Source organism: Eutrema salsugineum, unplaced genomic scaffold (genome assembly GCF_000478725.1).
Source record: "Eutrema salsugineum unplaced genomic scaffold, Eutsalg1_0 scaffold_14, whole genome shotgun sequence".
In the NCBI taxonomy this organism is placed as follows: Eukaryota; Viridiplantae; Streptophyta; class Magnoliopsida; order Brassicales; family Brassicaceae; genus Eutrema; species Eutrema salsugineum.
The window spans coordinates 4884161-4906990 of record NW_006256877.1 but is presented as its reverse complement, the minus strand read 5'-3'; the positions used below and the strand labels follow the sequence as shown (position 1 = coordinate 4906990).

Below are 22830 nucleotides of genomic sequence, written 5' to 3'. Positions count from 1 at the left end.
AGCTTGAAGTACAGATAAGTAATTACTTCAAGCCCAACAAACTAGTCACTTTGACCTAAGTGACAAGAGCTTTTGTGTCGTGTTTTACCAGCTTTCTGCCCTCCTTTCATTTTACAGCCGATTTTTAGCTTTAGTTCATGAAGAATTTCGCAGGTAATTCCTTATCTGTTACTTCAAGCTTTATTTATCTTCATTTTCGCACCTTCTTCCTCATCTATTTCTGCACCCTCGTTTCTGACACTTTGTGCTGTCTTTTTTCTGTTTTTTTTGTTCCACACTTGCCATTTTAATAACAACTCTCAGCTCCATTTGAAGCTTTGCGGGTAGAATCTTTTTCCTTTCGCATCATTATTTTGAGCCTTTGTAAGCTCGTTTGTAGCATTCAACTTAGCATCGAGCTCCTTCCATCTTCTAAACTAGGGAAATTTCATGTTAGGAGCCCATAATGTCTGATAGTGAGAGTGTAAGCTCGGTCCCCTTAGATCTAGTTGAAGTTACCTCCGAAACTGAGCTCTCAAAATAGCATATCTCTAAGACTAGCATTATGGTTGCTTCTTCTCTTAAGTCGTTGTTTCATGTGTGATTAGGCAATGTCTGCTTGCTATTACGGAAAGATTGATCTTTTAAAGGCAGAGGCGGACATCCAGCGCCTCAATGATGAACTCACAAAGGCAAAGAGCAACTTTGAATTGGAAAAGAAAACGTTGGCATCTCTCATTGAAAGCAAAGATCAGACATTGACCTTTTGGAAGAATAAGGCTGAGGTTCTTGAAGGTGAGGTAGCTTCTTTGGCAGCTAACGACCAAGATAACAAGCAAAAGATAGATCATCTTGAGCAGAAGCTAGAGTTGGAGGCATCTGGAGCGATCATCATCAACACTTGGAAGATGATTAAAGAGTTCCAAGATAGCAAGGCAAAGGAGTAGAATGCGAGAGAAGCTGAAGCAGCTTATAGGGAGGTGCTAGTGGCAAAGGCGAACATGGAAGGTAAGACTCCACTGACGTTTTCCGAGCCTCTTCCAGATCCTGAAGTCGTTGCACCTGCCCCAGCTGCCACCTGAGGATGGTTTCATCTTCTTTTGTTTAACGTCCTTTTTGGGAGTCGTTTCCTTTTGCTTATTAAAATTTTAGACCTGGACCGTTGACTTTCTCTCTCTTTTGGTAGCATTTTATTTTCTCGGAACTCCCTATGCGATGTTATTATCTATGTTGTCATGTGCCACTATACTCTGTCGTTGGAATATGATGATGTTTTATTTTGGACTTGCAGTGATCTTATCTCTCATTTGCTTATTACTATTGCTCTGTGGATTGTTTTTTTTTTTACATGATAACTTTTACTTGATGTTTGGTGTAGCTGGCACATTCTTTTTATTTTAAAGCTTACTCCCTGCATAGCATTGGTTTGGAACTTCCAGCGGTACAGCAGCTATCGTTGCATCCTTCTTTGGAGCTTACATAAATTTATTTATATTTTTTTTTACATCCTGTAGAACATCCGTTCGCTTTTGGTGTTGAATTTAGGCGCTCTTTGTATTACGCTCCATTTTGCAGCTAATTGACGAGTTCTTCATCACCAAACCGTTATCGGAGTAAACCATCGATTTCCCCGAATCATTTTCGTAGCAACACCACTTTTTCTACTAATTGGCTCAGATAACAGCTACTAACTAGCTATTGTTGATATTTTTGCAATCATTTTCGAAGCTGATTTCATCATTCTTTCGAATGCCAAAGCGTAGACCGCTTATTATCAGAGCTACGCTCTAACGGAAGATGATTTTTGGAATACAGTGCTTTTCTATTAAAAATTGACTACAATTGGTGGTCATAACGCTCCCTTTTGAGAGGTTGCACCATCTATAGCGATAATAATGCTCTTTTTGGGAGCTGACACCACCTTTTTTTTGTTTTCTGTTGCAGAAGCTTACGCTTTTTTTAGGAGCTTACACCACTGTTTTCTGTGTGGAAGCTAAAGCTTTTGGGAACTTACACCGCTTTTTGCTGTGTGGAAGCTAAAACTTTTGGGAGCTTTCACCGCATTTTGCTGTGTGGAAGCTAAAGCTTTTGGGAGCTTACATCGCATCTTGCTGTGTAGAAGCTAACACTTTTGGGAGCTTACACCGTATTTTGCTGTGTGGAAGCTAACACTTTTGGGAGGTTACACCGCTTTTTGCTGTGTGGAAGCTAATGCTTTGGGAGCTTACACCCAGAGTTGCTAGCGTCCATATACATTTTTAGGACTAATGTATCTATTTTTGGAGCATACACGGCCTTCCTTCATAGCAGCCATCGCTGTGTATATTTGTAATGACAGTGTTGCTCTTTTTGGGAGCTTACACCAATCTTTTATAGCAGCTATCGCTCTATGTATTTATAATGATAGTATTGCTCATTTTGGGAGCTTACACCAACTTTTATAGCAGTTATCACTGTATGTATTTGTAATAGTAGTGATGCTCTTTCTGAGAGCTTACAACACTTTTGGAGCTGGCCGCTCATTCAACGATTATTGCCTTTGACATAACAGTTGTGTTTAGCTAATGCTATTTGGTCGAGGCTTTGCCTTCTGATAAACAATGGCAATTGTTATCAATCTGTTTTGTAGAAACTTTATTTCTGGTAGCGACCGTAGTCGTTAACCCGAACTCGAGAATCTCTTTGTAGCTCTAATATGAAAAGCTCCTTTATTAAGATGATTTTCCGTAGACATGAATGAATTTAAAGCTGAGACATAAAAAGAAAAGAAAGCAACAAAAAATCTAGAAAACCTTAAGCTGAATAAAAAGGGATAAAAATTCGAATGGATCTAAAAATAGTAGGTCTTTAGATGTAGGTTGGATTTTACCTTCCTTATCTTGTAGTTTGTATGCTCCTGATCCACAGACCTCTATGATTTTATAGGGACCTTCCCAAGTTGGTCCTAATTTTCCTGCACCATGTTCCATTGTATTCTGAAAAGTACGTCGAAACACCCATCCTCCCGTTTGGAATGTCCTAGTTCGTACTCTTTTGTTGTAACTTCTTGCAACATCTTTCTGATAACACCAATTCCGAATTCTAGCAGCTTCCCTTTTCTCGTCTAACAGGTCGAGACTCATATTCATAAGCTCTTCATTATCAGCGTATTGAAGGTGTTCCGTTCGCACAGTTCTCACGCTTAATTCAGCAGGAACCACTGCTTCCATCCCATATACAAGTGAGAATGGTATCTCACCCGTCGCAGATTTAGTCGTGCTACGGTAGGCCCATAACACCCTAGGGAGCTCTTCCACCCATAAACCTTTAGTTTTTTTAAGCCGTTTCTTCAACATCTTCACAATGATTTTGTTTGAAGATTCTGCTTGTCCGTTGGATTGAGGATGCCTTGGTGTTTCGAAGCTGAGTTTTATCCCCCACGTGGTGCAAAACAAATTGTTACTTGTGAATTGTGGTCCGTTGTCAGTGAAAATTTCGTGGGGGACCCCAAACTTGCATATGACGTTTTTCCAGATAAAGCTTTTGACTTCTTTATTTGTGATCCGGCTAAGTGCCTCCGTTTCCACCCATTTGGAGAAGTAGTCAGTTACGACTAACAGAAAAACCTTTTGGAAAGGTGATGTTGGCAGCTTGCCAACTATATCCATACCCCATTTCATGAATGGCCATGGCGAAGTGATGGTTTTCAGGTTTTATGGAGGTAACTTTGAAACCTGTGCATGTCTTTGGCACTTATCGCAATGTCGAGCAAACCGTGCTGCATCATTCGATCGACATGGTCAGCCAATAGTATCCAGCCCTCATTACTCTCAGTACGAGGCTTCTTCCTCCTGAATGAGATCCACATTCTCCCTCATGCAGCTCCATTAGAACTTGTTTGGCTTCTCCTGGAGCTAAGCACTTCAAGTAAGGTCTAGAGAAAGACTTGCGGTACAGTTTGTTCTCATGCATGCAGTAACATGCTGCTTGTTTCTTAATTTTTCTGCATTCACCGGGATTCGTTGGTAATAAGTTATCCCGTAGGTAACTGACAATAGGTGTCATCCAATTAGGCATTGCTTCCAATGTTGCAACTTCTTGATTTGGTAAGTCACTGTCTGTAGCTGGCCGGGAAAAAGGCCGATTAGTACCTCAACACCATCATCTGGTACCAATAAATACCCAAACAATTTTGATAGGTTAATCAGTACCTGAACTTATTAAAATCGGTAAATACATACCTCAATAATGTTTTTTGGCCAATTAGTACATTGACTTTCTCTCTGTTAGTCAAACCCGTTAATTTGCAAACGGAATCCGACTCAGATGCCACGGTGGATGCTGTGTTCGAATGAAACCAATACGACGTCATTTAAAGTTAAAAATCAGGGGAAAAAAGACAGAAACGATGTCGTTTTAAATTTATTATACATTAAAAAAATCAAAATTGAAATTTTCGATTTGATTATCCGAAAGTGTTTGAATCAAAATCAAAACCAAAATTAAAAACCTAAACCTACCATGAATCGCCGAAGAAGTGTTAGCATTCGACGATGAAGTCATTCCGATTTGATTTTGAACACCACCCAAATCCTAACTATCGATGTTTTTCTCCCACGAAAGAAGATATAGATGGTGTTTTTTTTAATGGATAATAAATTTAAAATGACGTCGTTTTTATCTTTTTTTCCAGATTTTTAACCTTAAACGGCGTCGTATTGGTTTCATTCGAATAGAGCATCCACGGTAGTATCCAAGTCGGATTCCGTTTGCAAGTTAACAGGTTTGACTAACAGACATAAAGTCAATGTACTTATTGGCCACAAAAATATTATTGAGGTATGTATTTATCGATTTTAATAAGTTCAGGTACTGATTAACCTATCAAAATTGTTTGGGTATTTATTGGTACCAGATGATGGTGTTGAGGTACTAATCGGCCTTTTTCCCGTAGCTGGCCACTGCAGCACTAGCAATGGAATGTTGACCGTCGCTTTGGTTTTGAGAGCTGAAGCGAGGTTAGCTAAAGCATCTACGTGACAATTCTCCTCTCTTGGAATCTGTGACACCGTGTAACTGGTGAACTTTTCCAACAATTTCTTTGTCGTGTTCAAGTATCAAGTCATCTTTGAATCACGTGCTTGGTAGTCTCCCACCGTTTGGTTAACTATGAGTTGAGAATCACTAAGAACCTCTAAATTTTGAGCTCCAAGGTCATGCACTAATGTAAGTCCTGCTATTAATGCCTCATACTCTGCTTCATTATTTGTAGCTCGGAAGTTGCACCTCACAGCTCTTGAAGATATTTCTCCTGTGGGAGAGGTAAGGACCATACCTAAGCCGGTTCTCCTCATATTGCTAGATCTGTCGACGTATAGCTTCCAAATTCTTTTTGGGTTCCCTTCTTGTAGGGTTTGAATCTCTTTTTTCACTTCGGGAATCATATTTGGAGCAAATTCTGCCACAAAATCCGCAAGCACTTGGGATTTAATGGTGGTGGTTGGTCTGTAGATCACATCATATTCTCCAAGTTAGATTGCCCATTTTTCCAGCCTTCAAGACACCTCTGGTTTGTGCAAGATAGCTTTGATGGGAGCTGAGCTGACTAGAACAATAGGATGCGCCTGGAAGTAAGGTCGCAACTTTCGAGCTGCAGTTATCAATCTAATGCGAGCTTCTCCAAGTGACTGTACCTTCGCTCTGCATCTAAAAGTGACTTGCTCACATAGTAGACCAGATGTTGTTTGTTTCCTTCTTCTCAAACAAGCACAACACTGACTGCATGTTTTGATACAGCCAAATACAACAAGAGCACCTCCTCGTTCTTAGGTTTTGATAGTAAGGGAGGTGACGCTAGGTAATCTTTCAGATCTTTCAATGCTTTTTCACACTTTTCGTCCCATACGAAGTCTTTTGGCTTCCTTAGAACTGCGAAAAAAGCGTGAGACTTGTCCGAGGATCTCGAGATGAACCTGCTCAAAGCGCTCATTCTTCCTGTTAGCTTTTGAACTTCCTTCACATTCCTTGGTGAAGGAATCACTTGAATCGCTCTAATTTGATCCAGGTTAGCTTCTATTCCACGATGGGTGACGATGTATCCCAAAAACTTTCCGGAGCTTACTCCGAAAGAAAATTTTGTCGGATTTAATTTCATATCATACTTCCTCAGAGTAGCGAATGCTTGTTGTAGATGCACAATGTGATCTTCTGCTACTAGTGACTTCACAAGCATGTCATCTATATAAACCTCCATGGTGTGACCGATTTGGTCAGCAAACATCATGTTCACCAGTCTCTGATAGGTGGAACCAGAATTCTTTAACCCAAAAGGCATCACTTTGTAGCATTATATACCTTGTGAGGTCATGAATGAAGTCTTCTCTTGGTCGTCTGGGTACATGAGTATCTGACTGTATCCACTGAAAGCATCCATAAAGCTCATCAACTGGTGACCTGTCGTAGCTTCCACAAGTTTGTCAATGTGTGGCAGTGGAAAAGGATCCTTTGGACATACTTTATTGAGGTCAGTGAAATCTATACACACTCTCCACTTCCCTTTTTTCTTGCGAACGACCACCACATTAGCTAACCAATCTGGGTAGCGCACCTCACGGATGAAACCTACATCTAGCAGATTCTGAACTTCGTTGTTTATGATTAGGTCGCGTTCGGGAGCAAACTTCCTTCATTTCTGCCTTACAGAGCGATGGTCTGGATCTACTTGGAGCTTGTGCATAATTATATCAGGATCAATCCCATGCATATCAGCATGTGACCATGCGAAACAGACTGCATTAGATTTAAGAAAGTCTATGAGTCTCTTCCTTATGTCGGTTGGTAGCTTTGAACCAACATTCACCATTTTATCAGGTTCATCGTCCACTAATGATATTTCATCGAGTTGTTTCACCTCTGGTTCTTCATTATGCCGGATCGGCTGTGGACTCTGCAGTTGATACAATTGCTGACATCTCCCTTTCATTGCTGTCTGATATCATTAACGCGAATTTTCTTGCTCTCCTTTGATCTCTTTAACCCCCCAGGGAGTGGGAAACTTGATGATTTGATGGAGAGTTGAGGGGACCACTCCCATCTCATGAATCCAAGGACATCCCATAATCGCATTGTAAGCTGAGGCACAGTCAAGTATCAAAAACTTTGTTTGTTTGTTGATTCCTCCCGCATATACAGGCAGCATCACTTCTCTTACAGTTTGTTTAACCTCGCCACTGAAACCGACCAACGTAGTAGATTTTTGCGTTAGTGCAGACTCGTCTAGGCCTAATCCTTTTAGGCCTAATCCTTTGAAAGCTTTTATGAAGAGTATGTTTGCTGAGCTCCGATTGTCAATCAACGTTCTTTTCATCAAACTGTTAGCAACTGTTAAGAATATGACCAGTGCATCATGATGTGGAGCTAATCTCTCTACCTTCCTCAGATGTGAAGCTTATGATGCATGTTGGCATAACGTTACACCTTACTCGAGTATCTCCATGATGATTCTTAGCAATTCTAGTGCTCCTTTTGGCAGCTGAATGTGATATTCTGCTGATTTCCGAACCTCCAGAGATGACATGAATGATACGTTCATGCTTTGGAGGTGATCCTGGAGTAGATTTCTTCAACGTTCTATCGTCGGTTCTCTCATTAAAGCGATTTTTAGCTCTATCGGATATATATTCCCTCAAGTGGCCTTTCTTCAATAATTTGTTCACTTTCATTCTCAATGAAACACAATCTTCTGTCCGGTGACCGTGATCACTGTGAAAATCGCACCATTTTGAAGTGTCACTCCTTTCTGCAGGTGCCTTCATTTTGGTGGCCATCTTACCATTGCACTCTTACGGTGCAACACAGCAACCAGTTTTACAAGAGAAAGTGAAAGGTTACTCATGTCAGGCCAGGTTGATGGTGGTCGCATCTCGCTTTCGATCTTGTTGATTGGTCGATGAGCGTCTCTGTTGTCACTTCTCCTGCTGGCATTTTCACTGTGAGGTCTTTGATACGACTTTTCATCTCTAGTTGATCTTTTGTTCTTCACCACACATGAATCAGAGTGTGGGGAGTGTCGATGCTTGTAGGCTGGATCTTCTTCCCACCTGATTTCTGCCCATGCTCTAGATAGCACGTCTTCCATTGTTCTGCATTGATTCTTTGTCAATTCCTTGTATAGGTCACCGTTTTGGAGCAAATCTCTTTTGAAAGTTGAAATCGAAGTACACGTAACACATGCTGATATAGATGATAACACCGGATTTTGACCATTTTTATGGATCATTTTAATATCTTTTACAGGTGTTTTTACTCCATTTTCAAAGGTTTTCAAAGGATTTCTATGTTTCCGGATTTTAAAAGACTTTTCAGGTAATTTGGGATAAAGAGGCACAAAATGGAACAAAAAGCCTCTTTTGGATAAATGCAGACCGTCAGAACTCTCATGGAGAGACGAAGACCTTCTCACCGTCTGATCACCCTCAAAATTGGACAACTTATAGAAGAATCAACCAGCTTTCAAATGCACTTGGTTTGGAGACATTCCAACGGTTGGATCTCAAGATATTCCATTAGCCCCGGAGCCACTCGAAGTCGGTCAGCAACTCACGCGACCGCGGCCAACAAGCTATTTGCCGCGGTCAGAAGCTTCCCGACCGCAGCCAACAAGCTATTTGCCGCGGTCACAACACTCCCGACCGCGGCAATCAATCTCCGAATTAAAGCCCACTTATCTGAAGCCCAAAGTCATTCTCAGCCTCAATTTCGGAACCCTAGAGACCATGGAGTATTGGAGACTATAAATACATGTCATTTAGGCCGTTTTTAGAGACAACCCTTCATACTTTACAGCAACCCTTTTCCTTTACCCGTTTTTATGCGATTTTTGTAGAAGATTGTTCAAGTCCGAGTTCTGCAATAGAGAAGCTTTCTTTATCTCTTTTCTTTACTGTTTTTCACTACTTTTATTAAAACCAATGATGATGTCGAACTCAGCCATGTCTGAGTAGATCCCGAGTTGGGCTTAGGGTTCTCGAAAGGGGCTCTCATAATCGATTAAGACATCTAGGTTTATAGATCTGGGATTTCGACCTGTTCTCTGTTTATTCTTGTTCTTATTGCATGTATGCTTGATTGATCACCTAGTATCTGATCTAGATAGTTAGTGTTGCGAAAGTTTTCATTAAGTATCAGCCCTAGAATGAAACAGGCGATTTTTCCGTAGGAATGGAAACCTACCTGCGGCGAGATCGTAAGTATTGACGAGTCTTGTGCAGCTCTTGCATTCTCTCCCTTCCAGGGCCAGAGTGGAAACCTACTGGTCAGGGTTGCGAGAAACAGTTGGTTATGATCACGACAGTGACGTAGTCATACCGCCGTACTCTAGCTCTAGAACCTATATATCGTTATCTGTCAATCTCAATCTATCTACCCTAGTGTTAAAAACCGATTATGATCCCTTAGAGTTCTCAAAAGCTCAGCGTTTTTAGCCATAGTTTACAACTCCATCGATTTTTATTGCTTTCTTAGACCTGCATTTCAATTTCCTTAGTTCATTATTTACTTGCTTTATTTACCTTTCATGCGATATTTTACTTGCCTTATTAGTCTTTCATTTGATATTTGCTTATTCTAATTGCATTTCATTCGATTTTCTTACCTGCTTTTTAGGATAGATTTATTTGCTTTCTTTTGTTTTAGTTTAATTCGCAAGAAAAACAACCAACCTTTAAAACCAATTTAGTCTTGACATAAAGTTAAAAACCGTAGAAGAATACCAGGCACACAAATCCCTGTGGATTCGATCCCTAAATACTGCAACTGATTAGCTGTGCACTTGCGGCTTTCATTTGTTTTGTTAAGGGTAAAACTTGTTCCCTCACGCAGTTGACACGACACATCAAGTTTTTGGCACCGTTGCCGGGGATTTGTTTCGCTGCCTTTTGCTATTTTTCTTGTTTTAACTTCTGTTCTAGACACCTGATCTCTAGTTCTTTCTTAAAGTTTTTCTGAACTATCTTTCCCTTCTTTTGTTTTTCTCTGAATTGCATGAATACCAGGCGTAGACCTGCAGGAGACATTCCAATTCTAGACGAGATAGACATACACGAAAGAGAACTTCGAAGACTTAGACGAACGCAAGGAATGGCCAACGACGACCAGCCTGGAGATCCTATTAATCGAAATTTAAATATGGACCAAGACGGGTCCGAACATGGAGAAAACGAAGAGAATGATCACATAGAGGGTGATCATGCTCGACAAGATGGAGAGGAGGATGAGGTTCTTCCAAGAAACCACCAGAACCGAGAGAGAGAAGGACGTGAAGACCTTGATCCACCCATGAATGCAGCCGATGGTGACCACCCAGCAATGCAGCCGAATGAACGCATTCACCGCCCCATTTCGCCAGCAAATCAACACCGAAGACAAGCCAGGAACCATCGCATAGCTGATTTTGATGCACCTACTCAAAATTTTCAGAATCGATCTGCGATTCAAGTACCATTTCCAAACCGGAATGAGTTTGAAGTCAAGCCTCAAATCATCTCATTGGTGAAGCAAAACCAGTTCCATGGAGTTCCTTCTGAGCACCCAATGGACCACATCGAGCTTTTTGAAGAAATTTGCAGCATGATGAGAACAAACCAAGTTCCACCTGATTATTTAAAGTGTAAGTTGTTCCCTTTTTCATTAGCAGATAAAGCTCACCGTTGGTTGAAGTCTTTGCCTGCAGGATCGATTACTAATTGGGAAGAATGTAGAACTGCTTTCCTAAGCCACTTATACACTAAGTCAAGGTCGAACAATTTGAGAACGAAGATCTCAACCTTTGAACAAGGGCCAACTGAATCTTTCTATGAAGCTTGGGAACATTTTAAGGAGTATGAACGTGATTGCCCTCACCATGGATTTCATGGATCAAGCCTGCTGAGCACATTTTACCGAGGTTTGCAACCAAAATACAAACTTTCACTTGATACAGCTAGCAATGGAGATTTTGGGCAAAAGACGATAACCCAAGGAAGAGCTCTCATCGAAAATTTGGCTCAAGCCAATAGCAATGACTGTCCTGAATACGATCGATCGATGAAGCAAGCCGGAACAAACAACAAGGAGATAACCGAGTTGAAGAACATGGTGAGCCAGCTTCTGAAGAGCAACAATCGCCCAATCCATGCTTGTGAAACCAACAATGGCGCAGAAGATGAAGGACCTAGTGATATCGATCACATTAATCAAGCATTTCAAGAAGAAGATGTGAACTACGTAGGAGCACTGGTGCCATACCAAAATCGCTCCAACAACAACTTCAACAACAACTTCCGGAATGCAAATTACAACAATCTCTCTTACCGCAATCCAAATGTGGAGAATCCTCAAGATCAGTACTACCCACCTCAGCAAAAATCCTTCCAAAACAAGTTTCAAGGTGGAAACTTCGGAGGAATAATACCATATCAACAGCGCCAACCATATAACTACCAAGGTACGGGTTTTGTACAACAGCAGGGAGTCACGACAAACCAGCTAGCTTCACAAATCGGTAGACTTGAACAGTCCATCCAACAGCTCGTTATGACGAACGAAAAAGCATCTAAAGACGTGAACGTGAAAGTGGACTGCATGTACAATGATCTGAATGGTAAGTTTGAATCTTTATCTTCGCACGTAAAAAAATTAGATGTGCAAGTCGCCCAAACAGCCGACTCTATGAAGAGGCAAAGTGGAGTTCTTCCAGGAAGAGTTGAAGATAATCTTAAGAAGTTTTGCAACGCCATAACCACATTGCCCGAAGAAGAGGCCGGAACCGATGGAAAGAAAGAAGAAACACCAATCTTTGTACCACTGTACAAAGATATCGATCCCAAGCAGCCACCGTTTAAGGTACCTGAACAATCACTGTTTCAAAGGCTTACAAAAGCCAATGATCCGGGACGTTTTGTTTTCCAATGTTTCATTTCAGGAATCAAGTTTACAGACTGCCTGTGCGATTCCGGAGCCAATGTCAACATCATGTCTAAGACATTTGCCGAAAAATTGGGCATAAAAACCTTAAGGACATCGACGGTTAAGGTTATCTTTGGAGATTCATCTCAAAAAGATACTGAAGGGGCGATTCATGATCTACAAGTTCTAGTGGGAGATAAGATTGTTCCAGCAGATTTTCAAGTCCTGGAGATGGAGAAAGACAAGGAGAGGCCACTCATTTTCGGGAGACCATTCCTAGCTACAGTAGGAGCAATAATCGATCACGCAAACCGGCATGCTGTTTTCCTCAATGTGGACAGAAAAAGGTACTATCCTACTATTTTAGATGAATTTCCAAGCAAAGCAAACAGGCCAAAAGAGAAAGAAAAGGAGAAGCCAAAAGCTTTTGCAAAGATCAAGATCATCATTCCACCGGATGCAACAGAAACTAGTGAGGACCAAATACAGGAGCTGATCGAAAACACAAAAAGGGTTTTGAACAATATTAAAGTCTGAAAGAAGAATAAGGGGAAGCAGACAGCTCCTCAAGGAGAAGAAGTAAAACCTCCAGCAACCGGAAGTAATAAAGGCACATCAAGTGCCATTTAAATCAGCCTGATTCCTCATGCTCACGTCGAGCTAAACGACTTAAAACAAAAGCGCTTAATGGGAGGCAACCCATTTAGGTACTCTTTCTTTTAGTTTTCTTTTCCTTTTTACAATTTATGCTTTCTTTTTCTTTTTAAGTTTTAGGTATGTTATGAAACAAAAACACCAAAAAAAAAAAAATCAGAAAATTAGAAAAACCAAGAAGAAAAGGTAGGTTTTTAGCTGCTCGGCCCGTCAAAGACGAGAAGATTGGACAATAGGCCACAGGAGGAAGAGCCGCGGTCGCGACCATTCGACCCGCGGCCAAGGGTGCATCGACCGCGGCACCGTGAACGTGACCGCGGCCGAGTCCTCAATCACCGCGGTCGCGCGTCTCCTGACTGCGGCCGTTGGTCGTTGAGGTGATGCCGCGGATTTCTGCCGTTTTACGGTATTTCCCGGTGTTGCCTGGTGATTCCCGGTGTTTCCCAAAATGTTTCCGGTAAAACCCGAAAAGATCCTCCGTAAGTTTTAAACTTTCCTAATGTGCGAACAAGAAAAGGTAAGTTCCCGTAAACTTAAAAATTTCCAGAAATTTTCCATTTTTGCTTCAAAAACGCTTTTTAAAGAAAATAAACAAACTTTTTGGATCAAAACTCTTTCTTCTCTTCTCTTCTAAAAGACTTGGAGATTTAGGAGAAAGAACACATTTTTCAATTCTTAAATTTTTAAAGAGATTTTTGGCTCAAACCTCACTCTTTTTCAAAGCTGATTTCAATTCTGCCATCAATTCTCTCTTTCCAGCAAGGTATGAACCTCAAACTCACCATTCTTACTCGATTTTGAACTTAGGGTTTTCTTTAAAAACCCAAAATCTTGGTCTATTGATGGTGGAAATAGCTTAAGAATGATAGATTATCCATTTAGGTTATCTAAAAATCGATTTTAGCACCTAGCTTAAGAAAAATTGAGATTTTTGAAATTTGGATTCTACATGCTTAATAAAAATCGAATTTGGAACAGCAAAATTGATGAATTTGATTTAGTCTTGTGTGATTAGTGATTAGTATTGGGTAATCTTTAGAATTTACATGGAAATTGCCCATCAAAACTGATTTTTAGAAAATTTCTATGTCAAGAACATCAAAAATCCGAATTTAGTCATGAACTGCTTGATTTCTCTGATTCAATATCAATTTTGCTTGCTCATGGTTTTAATTAATCTCTTTATACTAGTATTAGTGTAACAGATCTTAATGTGTTAAAATCAGCATCCATATTCACTCTTTTTCCAAGAATCATTTCATTTTGCAGAAAATGGACGAAACCAGATCCCGAAGGAGCCGTCGAACTGGTGGCAGCTCCGAGGACATTCCCGATGATGCTACTCTAGGAGAGTACATGCTGAACCAAGCCAGACCGAGAAGAAGAAGCTATGTGATGAGATTGCTCCACAACTCAAGAGAAACACGAGCACCTCCCGAGCCACCAAAAATTCGATACATTGGGAGGGAGACAAACCCGAGAGTGGACTATGCAAGGCGTTTCAAGAAGCTGAACATCAAACCCACGCCTTGCATTGATTATCATACACTCGAGATGCTTGGAATCAGAGAGGATGTGATCTGGTACATCGATGCACTTAAGCTGAGACCCTACATGGAGCTGAACCTTCCGACTTATCCTGAGCTAGTCCGTGAGTTCTTAGCGACTATTACACTCCACCACACGAAGAGGAGGAACCCCAGAGCATCAGATGGCATCTTGTCATTCTCTATCCGCGGACAGCCTTATTCCCTCACCATTTCCGAGGTTTGTGAAGCTCTTAAGCTTCCATACACTGATGGCATTTACCTTGAAGATGAACCAGATCTTAACCTGTGGAGAGAGATGGGTCATGGAGTCTATGATAGCGGGAGATCGAAGTCAGCCCTTCTTACTCATCCAACAGTGAGAGTTGTGCACAAACTCTTAGCACACACGATCTTCTCTAGAGCCAACATGGGAAGTGTTTTGAAGACTGAGCTCATTACACTTCAGATTCCGTTTATGGACGACCCACGACTTGCTTGCTTTTCCTGGATCATAGCTCAGAACATGGTAAAGGTGAAGCATGATTTACATGGTTGCGAGGACGCTACTCCAGCTTTCGGGAGTGCTATTACAGCGATACTACAGGCTGTAGGATTCGATTTCTCATCTGATGATCCACTTCCCGATGTCTGGTATGATCTACTTTATCTCTCTCACGATCACACTATCTCTCGTGCCGCTTTCGATCCAGACAGGTTTGGTTACAAGTATTGCACTGGCACCGAGGAGCACCGAGTCCGCTTACCTTCAGCATCTATCCCGAGATTGTGCAACGGAGGACGCCCACGATGGACTCCGGTATCCGATGATTTTCTGCCATCTGTACCTCGTCTACCATTCACCATTGGCCAATACATAGTGGCCAAGGCGAAGTGTGATGCAGCTGCGGCCCGTGCTCATTTTCAGCCATCTATTTCGACCGGCCACACCTCATCATCTACATCATCACACACTCATTCCGATCTCGAGCGCAGAGTTGAGAGACAGGGACGACGCTTTGAGCGCGTTGTCACCTTCTTTCAGGAGCAGCACCAGTTCGCAGACGACACTTCAGAGGATGAGTGATTGATCAGCACTTCACTACCATCATGGTTCTATCATCATTTTCTTTTATTTTATTTTATTTTATTTTATTTTGCTTTTATTCACCATCTTCTCACCAACTTTTTCACACTGGGGACAATGTGGATTAAGTCTGGGGGAGGATGTCTATCCGTACTAATCATTTTCCTGCTTTGCTTTTAAATTTCAAGTACTTTTTAAATTTTAATATGTAACCTATTCGACATTAAGTATTTTTCAGGAATGTTTGACGCAAAACTATGATGATTTAGACCTGCACACTTCTACACTATGCATGATAGCTCATTTGTGGTTAGCACTAGACTAGGCGGTAGCTAGAGTACTTGCACTACGAACTCCCACCAGAGGACTTCTATTCATGGAGATTCTTTCTGACAGGATATACTAGCTCATTTTATTTGGACTTAATATTGATATCTAATTTTCTCATCATTGATTTAGGCAGACATCGACATACACATCTACGACTTCTTTTACCATCACTTTTACCACTATGTGTCGTCCTAGATGACCAGTTTATCTTTATCTGGTACCATACCCTAAACCCAAAAGCCTTGTTTTCAATCCTCATGCATTCTCTCTTTAGAGTATATCAGCAGATATGTGCAAAACGTCGGATAGAAGAGGAGCGACGCAGTTTTCAGTCACTCACAAAGGAGACTGAATGGAATTGGGAAGGAAGAGTATCAGAAACATCATGAAGCTTTACAAGACAGATATTGACTGGTAATTTCGTGCTCTCTAAAACTCTATATCTAAAGGTGTTCCCTTTCTCTAAAAAAAAAAAAAAAAAAAAACGTGAAAAGAGAAAGGGAAACGAAAAGCCTAATGAGTCTTAGATTGTCAAAATTCGTGGAGCAATAAGCAACCACTATTCATTCATAGAGCTATGTTCTTGAAAGATTTACAAAAATATAAGTCTGGGGGAGTTTGGAGAGAACCTGAGGAAGAAGACCAGAAATCTATGTCAAGAAGAAAGTGACTGAAAACTGTGGATACCAACAGCTTCACTCTCTCTTGCGGTTTTGCATAATGTCCTGCATCCTCTAGATCTTCAGGTAACCCTTAAACACTTTAAGCCTTACCCCCAAAATAATCCTTTTTGACACCTAGCCTAGATTGCCTTGCCTAGATTTTCTTTGATGAGAACCACCAAGATTTTTGATGAATGTTAAGAGCTAGTTGACTGGAAGTTAGATCTTAGTGCATAGATTTCTGCATGACGAATTAACGGACTAGTTATGCCTGTATTGCTAGTGAGAATTTTCTAGGCTATTCTCGATTGATGCATACTGATTGATATTGGTCTAGAAGTTTGGTCTCTGAGATTTTGTTTAGTTCCTGCGTTTTCAATCCTCTCGCCGAGATTTAGCCTTTGTTTTGTTTGAGGACAAACAAAAAACTAAGTTTGGGGGAGTTGATAACACCGGATTTTGACCATTTTTATGGATCATTTTAATATCTTTTACAGGTGTTTTTACTCCATTTTCAAAGGTTTTCAAAGGATTTCTATGTTTCCGGATTTTAAAAGACTTTTCAGGTAATTTGAGATAAAGAGGCACAAAATGGAACAAAAAAACTCTTTTGGATAAATGCAGACCGTCAGAACTCTCATGGAGAGACGAAGACCTTCTCACCGTCTGATCACCCTCAAAATTGGATAACTTATAGAAGAATCAACCAGCTTCCAAATGCACTTGGTTTGGAGACATTCCAACGGTTGGATCTCAAGATATTCCATTAGCCCCGGAGCCACTCGAAGTCGGTCAGCAACTCACACGACCGCGGCCAACAAGCTATTTGCCGCGGTCAGAAGCTTCCCGACCGCGGCCAACAAGCTATTTGCCGCGGTCACAACACTCCCGACCGCGGCAATCAATCTCCGAGTTAAAGCCCACTTATCTGAAGCCCAAAGTCATTCTCAGCCTCAATTCCGGAACCCTAGAGACCATGGAGTATTGGAGACTATAAATACATGTCATTTAGGTCGTTTTTAGAGACAACCCTTCATACTTTACATAAATCCTTTTCCTTTAGCCGTTTTTATGAGATTTTTGTAGAAGATTGTTCAAGTCCGAGTTCTGCAATAGAGAAGCTTTTTTAATCTCTTTTCTTTACTGTTTTTCACTACTTTTATTAAAACCAATGATGATGTCGAACTCAGCCATGTCTGAGTAGATCCCGAGTTGGGCTTAGGGTTCCCGAAAGGGGCTCTCATAATCGATTAAGACATCTAGGTTTATAGATCTGGGATTTCGACCTGTTCTCTGTTTATTCTTGTTCTTATTGCATGTATGCTTGATTGATCACCTAGTATCTGATCTAGATAGTTAGTGTTGCGAAAGTTTTCATTAAGTATCAGCCCTAGAATGAAACAGGCGATTTTTCCGTAGGAGTGGAAACCTACCTGCGGTGAGATCGTGAGTATTGACGAGTCTTGTGCAGCTCTTGTGTTCTCTCTCTTCCAGGGCCAGAGTGGAAACCTACTGGTCAGGGTTGCGAGAAACAGTTGGTTATGATCACGACAGTGACGTAGTCATACCGCCGTACTCTAGCTCTAGAACCTATATATTGTTATCTGTCAATCCCAATCTATCTACCCTAGTGTTAAAAACCGATTATGATCCCTTAGAGTTCTCAAAAGCTCAGCGTTTTTAGCCATAGTTTACAACTCCATCGATTTTTATTGCTTTCTTAGACCTGCATTTCAATTTCCTTAGTTCATTATTTACTTGCTTTATTTACCTTTCATGCGATATTTTACTTGCCTTATTAGTCTTTCATTCGATATTTGCTTATTCTAATTGCATTTCATTCGATTTTCTTACCTGCTTTTTAGGATAGATTTATTTGCTTTCTTTTGTTTTAGTATAATTCGCAAGAAAAACAACCAACCTTTAAAACCAATTTAGTCTAGACATAAAGTTAAAAACCGTAGAAGAATACCAGGCACACAAATCCCTGTGGATTCGATCCCTAAATACTGCAACTGATTAGTTGTGCACTTGCGGCTTTCATTTGTTTTGTTAAGGGTAAAACTTGTTCCCTCACGCAGTTGACACGACACATCAATAGACACTTTTTCCTTGTTGAATCGTCCCACATAACTTCGCAAGGATTCACCTCTCTTCTACACGACCTCATAAAGATCGTCAGCTGTCTTCTCCAAATTCCTGCTACTTGCAAATTGTTCAACGAAGCAATCTGTTAGTGACGAAAAGGAGTCGATCGAAGCATTTGGAAAATTTGTAAACCATTGAAGGGCTGGTCCCGTAAGACTCGAACCGAATCCTTTGCACATGGTAGCTTCACGGAGTTCTTTTGCAACTGCCGTTGTAAACATTCTCTGCTTGTATTGTGCTATGTGGTTATCTGGGTCTGTCGTTCCGTCGTAGATCTTCATTGTAGGAAGTGTAAACTTCCTTGGCATCTCCACCAGCGCAATTGCATCTGTGAACGGGGTATCAGCATAAGAATTATGTGCACTTTTTGTGATTGGAGGAGCTACTCTTGGAAGTCTTCCAATCAAGGTTTCCATAGCTTCCAATCGCTTCGAAATCATATGATTCAGTTGGATGTCTTCTGTTGGATGAGTTGTCGGACCAGTAGGTGCATGTAAAGTTTGGGTATCACGTGTTCCATCGGCTTCTTGTATGTCGTTCTCACGCTGTTGTGTGGACCTATTACCCGTTAGTCGAACAGTATCATCCAATGGTAACATTAGGGGGACCCGTGTTCGAAACCTGGCACGAGGATCGACATATGTGTTTCCATCACCAGTCAGAGCAGCTTTCGCTTCCCTTATGGAAGCGTTTTCTGCTTCAATTTGTGCAAGTCGCTCTTCATTCTGCTTCATTTGGGCTGTAAGTGCCTCTAATTGAGCAGCATGATCAGTTGGAACATTGGTGTTCCCAGGGACATCATTGTTATCTTCTCCGTTCGACATGTCTCATGTAGTTAAAACTGTAAAGCCCCTCCTTCTAGCGCCAAACTGTTTGGGGAAATTTTAACAGGTTCGAATGAAAGACAGTTCTACGGATCGATAGGAAAAAAAGAGATCTTTATTCCAATAACAAAGTTCTGAACTACAAGTATATTGCAGGTGCTAAGCTATTGCTAAAAAAAATGCTCTCTAAGGTTTTATAAGCCTTTTGGATTAGGATGACCTTTGTTGTTCGGGAACTCCTCCTTTTATAAGGTTTTATTGCTTCGTGCCCTTTGTCGTTCGGGAACTCCTCCTTTTATAAGCCTTTTGGATTAGGATGACGTGTAGGTTATTCGTCGTTATCTCTAGAAGATTCGGACCTTTTGTCGGTTTAAGTTTTTCCTTATTCGAACCTTCTGTTAGTCGAACCTTTTTCCATCATTTGGAACTTATGTCGGTCCGACCTTACTACGTATTCGGACCTTACGTGGACCGAACCTTTCATGGGTCGAACCTACCTGATAGGTCCTATAAATGATTTTATTTTATCCAACAATAATTTATTATATTTTATTTGAATATATATATATATATAAATAAAAATTAAAAAATATATTTTTAATTTATAAATAGTTAGACATAAAAAAGTTAATTTTTTGTAAGTGTTCATGAGCTGAACACAAAAACTAAAATCATTAAATGATGCATATTAATATTATGTATTGAAGATTATATATTTTTTGGATTAGTTAAATTTTTTTTTAGAAATTCAAAATGGATTAAATAAACAGATTAATTTGATTTAACATCTTTATTTATAATCAATAGTTAAACATATTATAAAATTTATTGTTTCTAAGTGACAAAATATTCTAAATGGATCCTGCTAGAGCGAGTTGAGTCGATTTAGGTTTTCCTTTTTCTAGTGGATTTAAGAGTCGGGTTTTTGAAGATATAAATACAAGGTTTAGAGTTTATAATTATTTATTCACACAAATAATAGGAAAACTCTAAACGAATGTTTGCCTCAATTTGCGATTTTTGTTTATTGCTTTTTCGTACTTGATTCACAACAGGAAAATAAAAACAATTTATCTTAAATCTAAAACATTTTTACTTAAAAAATTATCCTATCTCGAAGCTACGTACGTGTGCCTTTCACGTCTCTTTCTATCTTCAACCAAAAGTCTTTGTTAAATCTCAAATTCCAAGAGATGCTATATATATACAAATTAGATATTGAAGATTAACCTATTAAAAATTGTATACCGTTGATCATTCTATAATCTTTACGTTTCACATGATCACATCTTACCACAAATAAAACGTTTTCTTTTTATTTGTGGTAACGATTTCACGTGATCTCAGAAATAATTCTTATTATTCACGTGAAACATTGCTCTTTGATCTCAGAAATAATCTTTTGCATTTCTGAAATCAGAGCAAGAAGCAGAATAATAAGAATGTTGTTTATAATTAACTTCTCTGAATCATTAGACAAACCATCAAAAACACCAAATCTGTATTGATTATTACACCAAGTTCTTGAAAAGTGAGAACTCACAAGCTCAAACAAGAGAACAGACATAATCTCCATGGACATAAAAAAAAAAACTTCAACAACTCTTGAGTTCACTGTTTTGTGTTTTAAGCTGAGGCCGTTTCAAACGCACTCTGAAACGTCTCGGGCGGTTGCGCACCACTCAGTTTCACCTTCCCATTGATCTGACCAAACAATACAAAGAAGAGACACATGACTCAAGACTAAGGAGATATTTAAAAAATTGCCGTCTGTTTCACTGTAACTAGAGGATATTTGCGTTGATCTTATAGTGGCAATCGATCTGCAGCACATAAACTTACAATGTAATGTGGAACTCCTGTGATATTCCGTGAATACTTCTTCATCTCTTCTTCCACCTTCAATACTTAAAATGATCAGAATATATCATTCAATACTATCCTATGGAAAAAGCTAATAACCACATGAAAACAAACCTCTGTTACTCCATTGTTGGGCTCTGAGATGAATTCTTCTGCTCCTTCTATGCCAAGATTTCTGGCCGTTTCAACCAAAAACTCCCTGAATTCATCAACAAGTTACCGAGTTTTTCTCGGTTTAACATCTAAGGATAATCAAAGCCAACTCATCACAAGCACTAAATCAAGAACTCATTAAACCATTTCACATATTCTTCCGACAAGATCTTTGTGATAAAAAAAACTGTGTATCTACCTGTCCCCAATGTACTTTCCCTGCGTGAAATAACCGAGACACAACTCTTCAACAAGGCTATGTTGTTTATCCGGCGCATGTTTCCCGGCATAATGTATAAGTCTATGACTATCCAGAGTGTTGCCTCTGTTCATATCACCAAAACATTTAGAAAAACAAACAGAAGAAATCTATAGGAGAAAAAACTCTTGGTGCTTACGTGAGACCGGATGTGTCATAATCTAACCCAATACTTCCAAAGATCTGTAATGAAGCAAGATTATTTCAAGATTCTCTCAACAAGAACATAAGCTTTCTTAAAGAATTGTAAGTTAAAAAAACCTCGGACATTCTGGTGAACATTCCTTCAACTCTGCTTCCAAATTTCAGTTGATAAAACTCTTTCTTGTTCACACCTTCTTTGGGTGCAGATGCATCAAGGAAAAACGGATGCCATCGAATCTACATTGTCACAAATTGAATACCATAAGCGTTTTCATCATTCTCCAAGTAAACAAAAGAGAGAGTTTTAACCTCAAAGTTGTATTGATCTTTAGATGCATCAATTGCTTTGTCAAGATTCTTTTTCCCCACAAAGCACCATGGGCAAACTGTATCCGAGCTTACATCGATTTGGATGAGCTTTTTTGAAGGGATGTTGCTCGCTGACTCAGCCATTGGGAGATCTTTCTAACCATTTTAAGTTACAAATCAGAAATCAAATTTCAGAACTTAACTCAGACACTGAACCAAAGACAAAAAAAAAACAGAGACTTGATCTTCAATTTCAGATAACAGGGCACTTAGATCCAAACTGTTCAAACTACATATTGTTCTGCCATCTTTAATCACTTTTAAGGTTCGTCTCAAAATCCTAGATGGAATAAAATCTGAGAGTTATAGAATCCACTAAAATCAGACACTGAATCAAAAGAAAGACAGAAACTTGATCTTTCAATCTCAGACAGTGAGTCCAAAACTGTTCAAACTACATAATTTTCTAATCACATCAAAGTTTCATCTTTTGAAATATCTTTAGATTGGACTCTCTAGGAATTTAGGGTTGTAATTGGTTCAGAGAGAAAATTTTCCAAACTTGATTCATCTGCAGCACCAAACTCTTTCTAAATCACTCAAATTTCAGATTTTGATCAAACAGAAAAATCAAGAAATGGATTTTAGGCTTCATATTTTTTTTGGATTCTAATTTCCAGATTAGAGTCTGTAAAGGTAAGAACGATCTATTCCAAATTGTACAATTCTACGCATTACAAGCACATGTGTATTATATGATCTAAGCCTCTAAGGTATTTTCTGGGTTTACCTGGAAAAGTTTGGGGGAAGATGATCGTGAACTTATTGCAGAGACAACTCAGACAAGTCACAAGAGCTAATGAGATAAATTACACAGAAATAATCATCATTCACCAACTATTCGACATTTCCTTGCATTTCCTTTGACTAACAATCTGAGTAAAAACGATTTAAATACTATTTTCAATAA

The 22830-nt window shown here is 39.8% G+C and overlaps 2 protein-coding genes and 1 non-coding gene across 4 annotated transcripts; all 3 read right to left on the bottom strand.

Annotated features, from left to right (window-relative positions):
- Positions 1-6955: 6955 nt before the first annotated feature.
- On the bottom strand, positions 6956-8095 carry LOC112088387. Its single transcript, XM_024158653.1, has 3 exons — positions 7790-8095; positions 7388-7655; positions 6956-7338 (listed from the first exon to the last, which is right to left on the bottom strand). Exons 1-3 carry the CDS (start codon positions 8093-8095, stop codon positions 6956-6958), a joined length of 957 nt encoding a protein of 318 aa, XP_024014421.1.
- Positions 8096-10758: 2663 nt separating this feature from the next.
- On the bottom strand, positions 10759-10865 carry LOC112088686. The gene has a single exon (XR_002900631.1). It is a non-coding gene; the product is annotated as a small nucleolar RNA R71 (small nucleolar RNA).
- Positions 10866-20597: 9732 nt separating this feature from the next.
- Positions 20598-22785, bottom strand: LOC18022637 (uncharacterized protein YwbO). Of its 2 annotated transcripts, none has more exons than XM_006405620.2 (8): positions 22651-22785; positions 21861-22016; positions 21669-21788; positions 21547-21590; positions 21348-21473; positions 21110-21194; positions 20975-21031; positions 20598-20836 (listed from the first exon to the last, which is right to left on the bottom strand). In XM_006405620.2, the coding sequence occupies exons 2-8, from the start codon at positions 22002-22004 to the stop codon at positions 20759-20761; spliced, it is 654 nt and encodes a 217-aa protein (XP_006405683.1). In that variant the 5' UTR covers positions 22005-22016; positions 22651-22785; the 3' UTR covers positions 20598-20758. The 2 variants fall into 2 exon arrangements, with proteins under 2 accessions (XP_006405683.1, XP_006405682.1); XM_006405619.2 differs by having other exon boundaries at positions 21861-22012; positions 22651-22766.
- Positions 22786-22830: the final 45 nt, after the last annotated feature.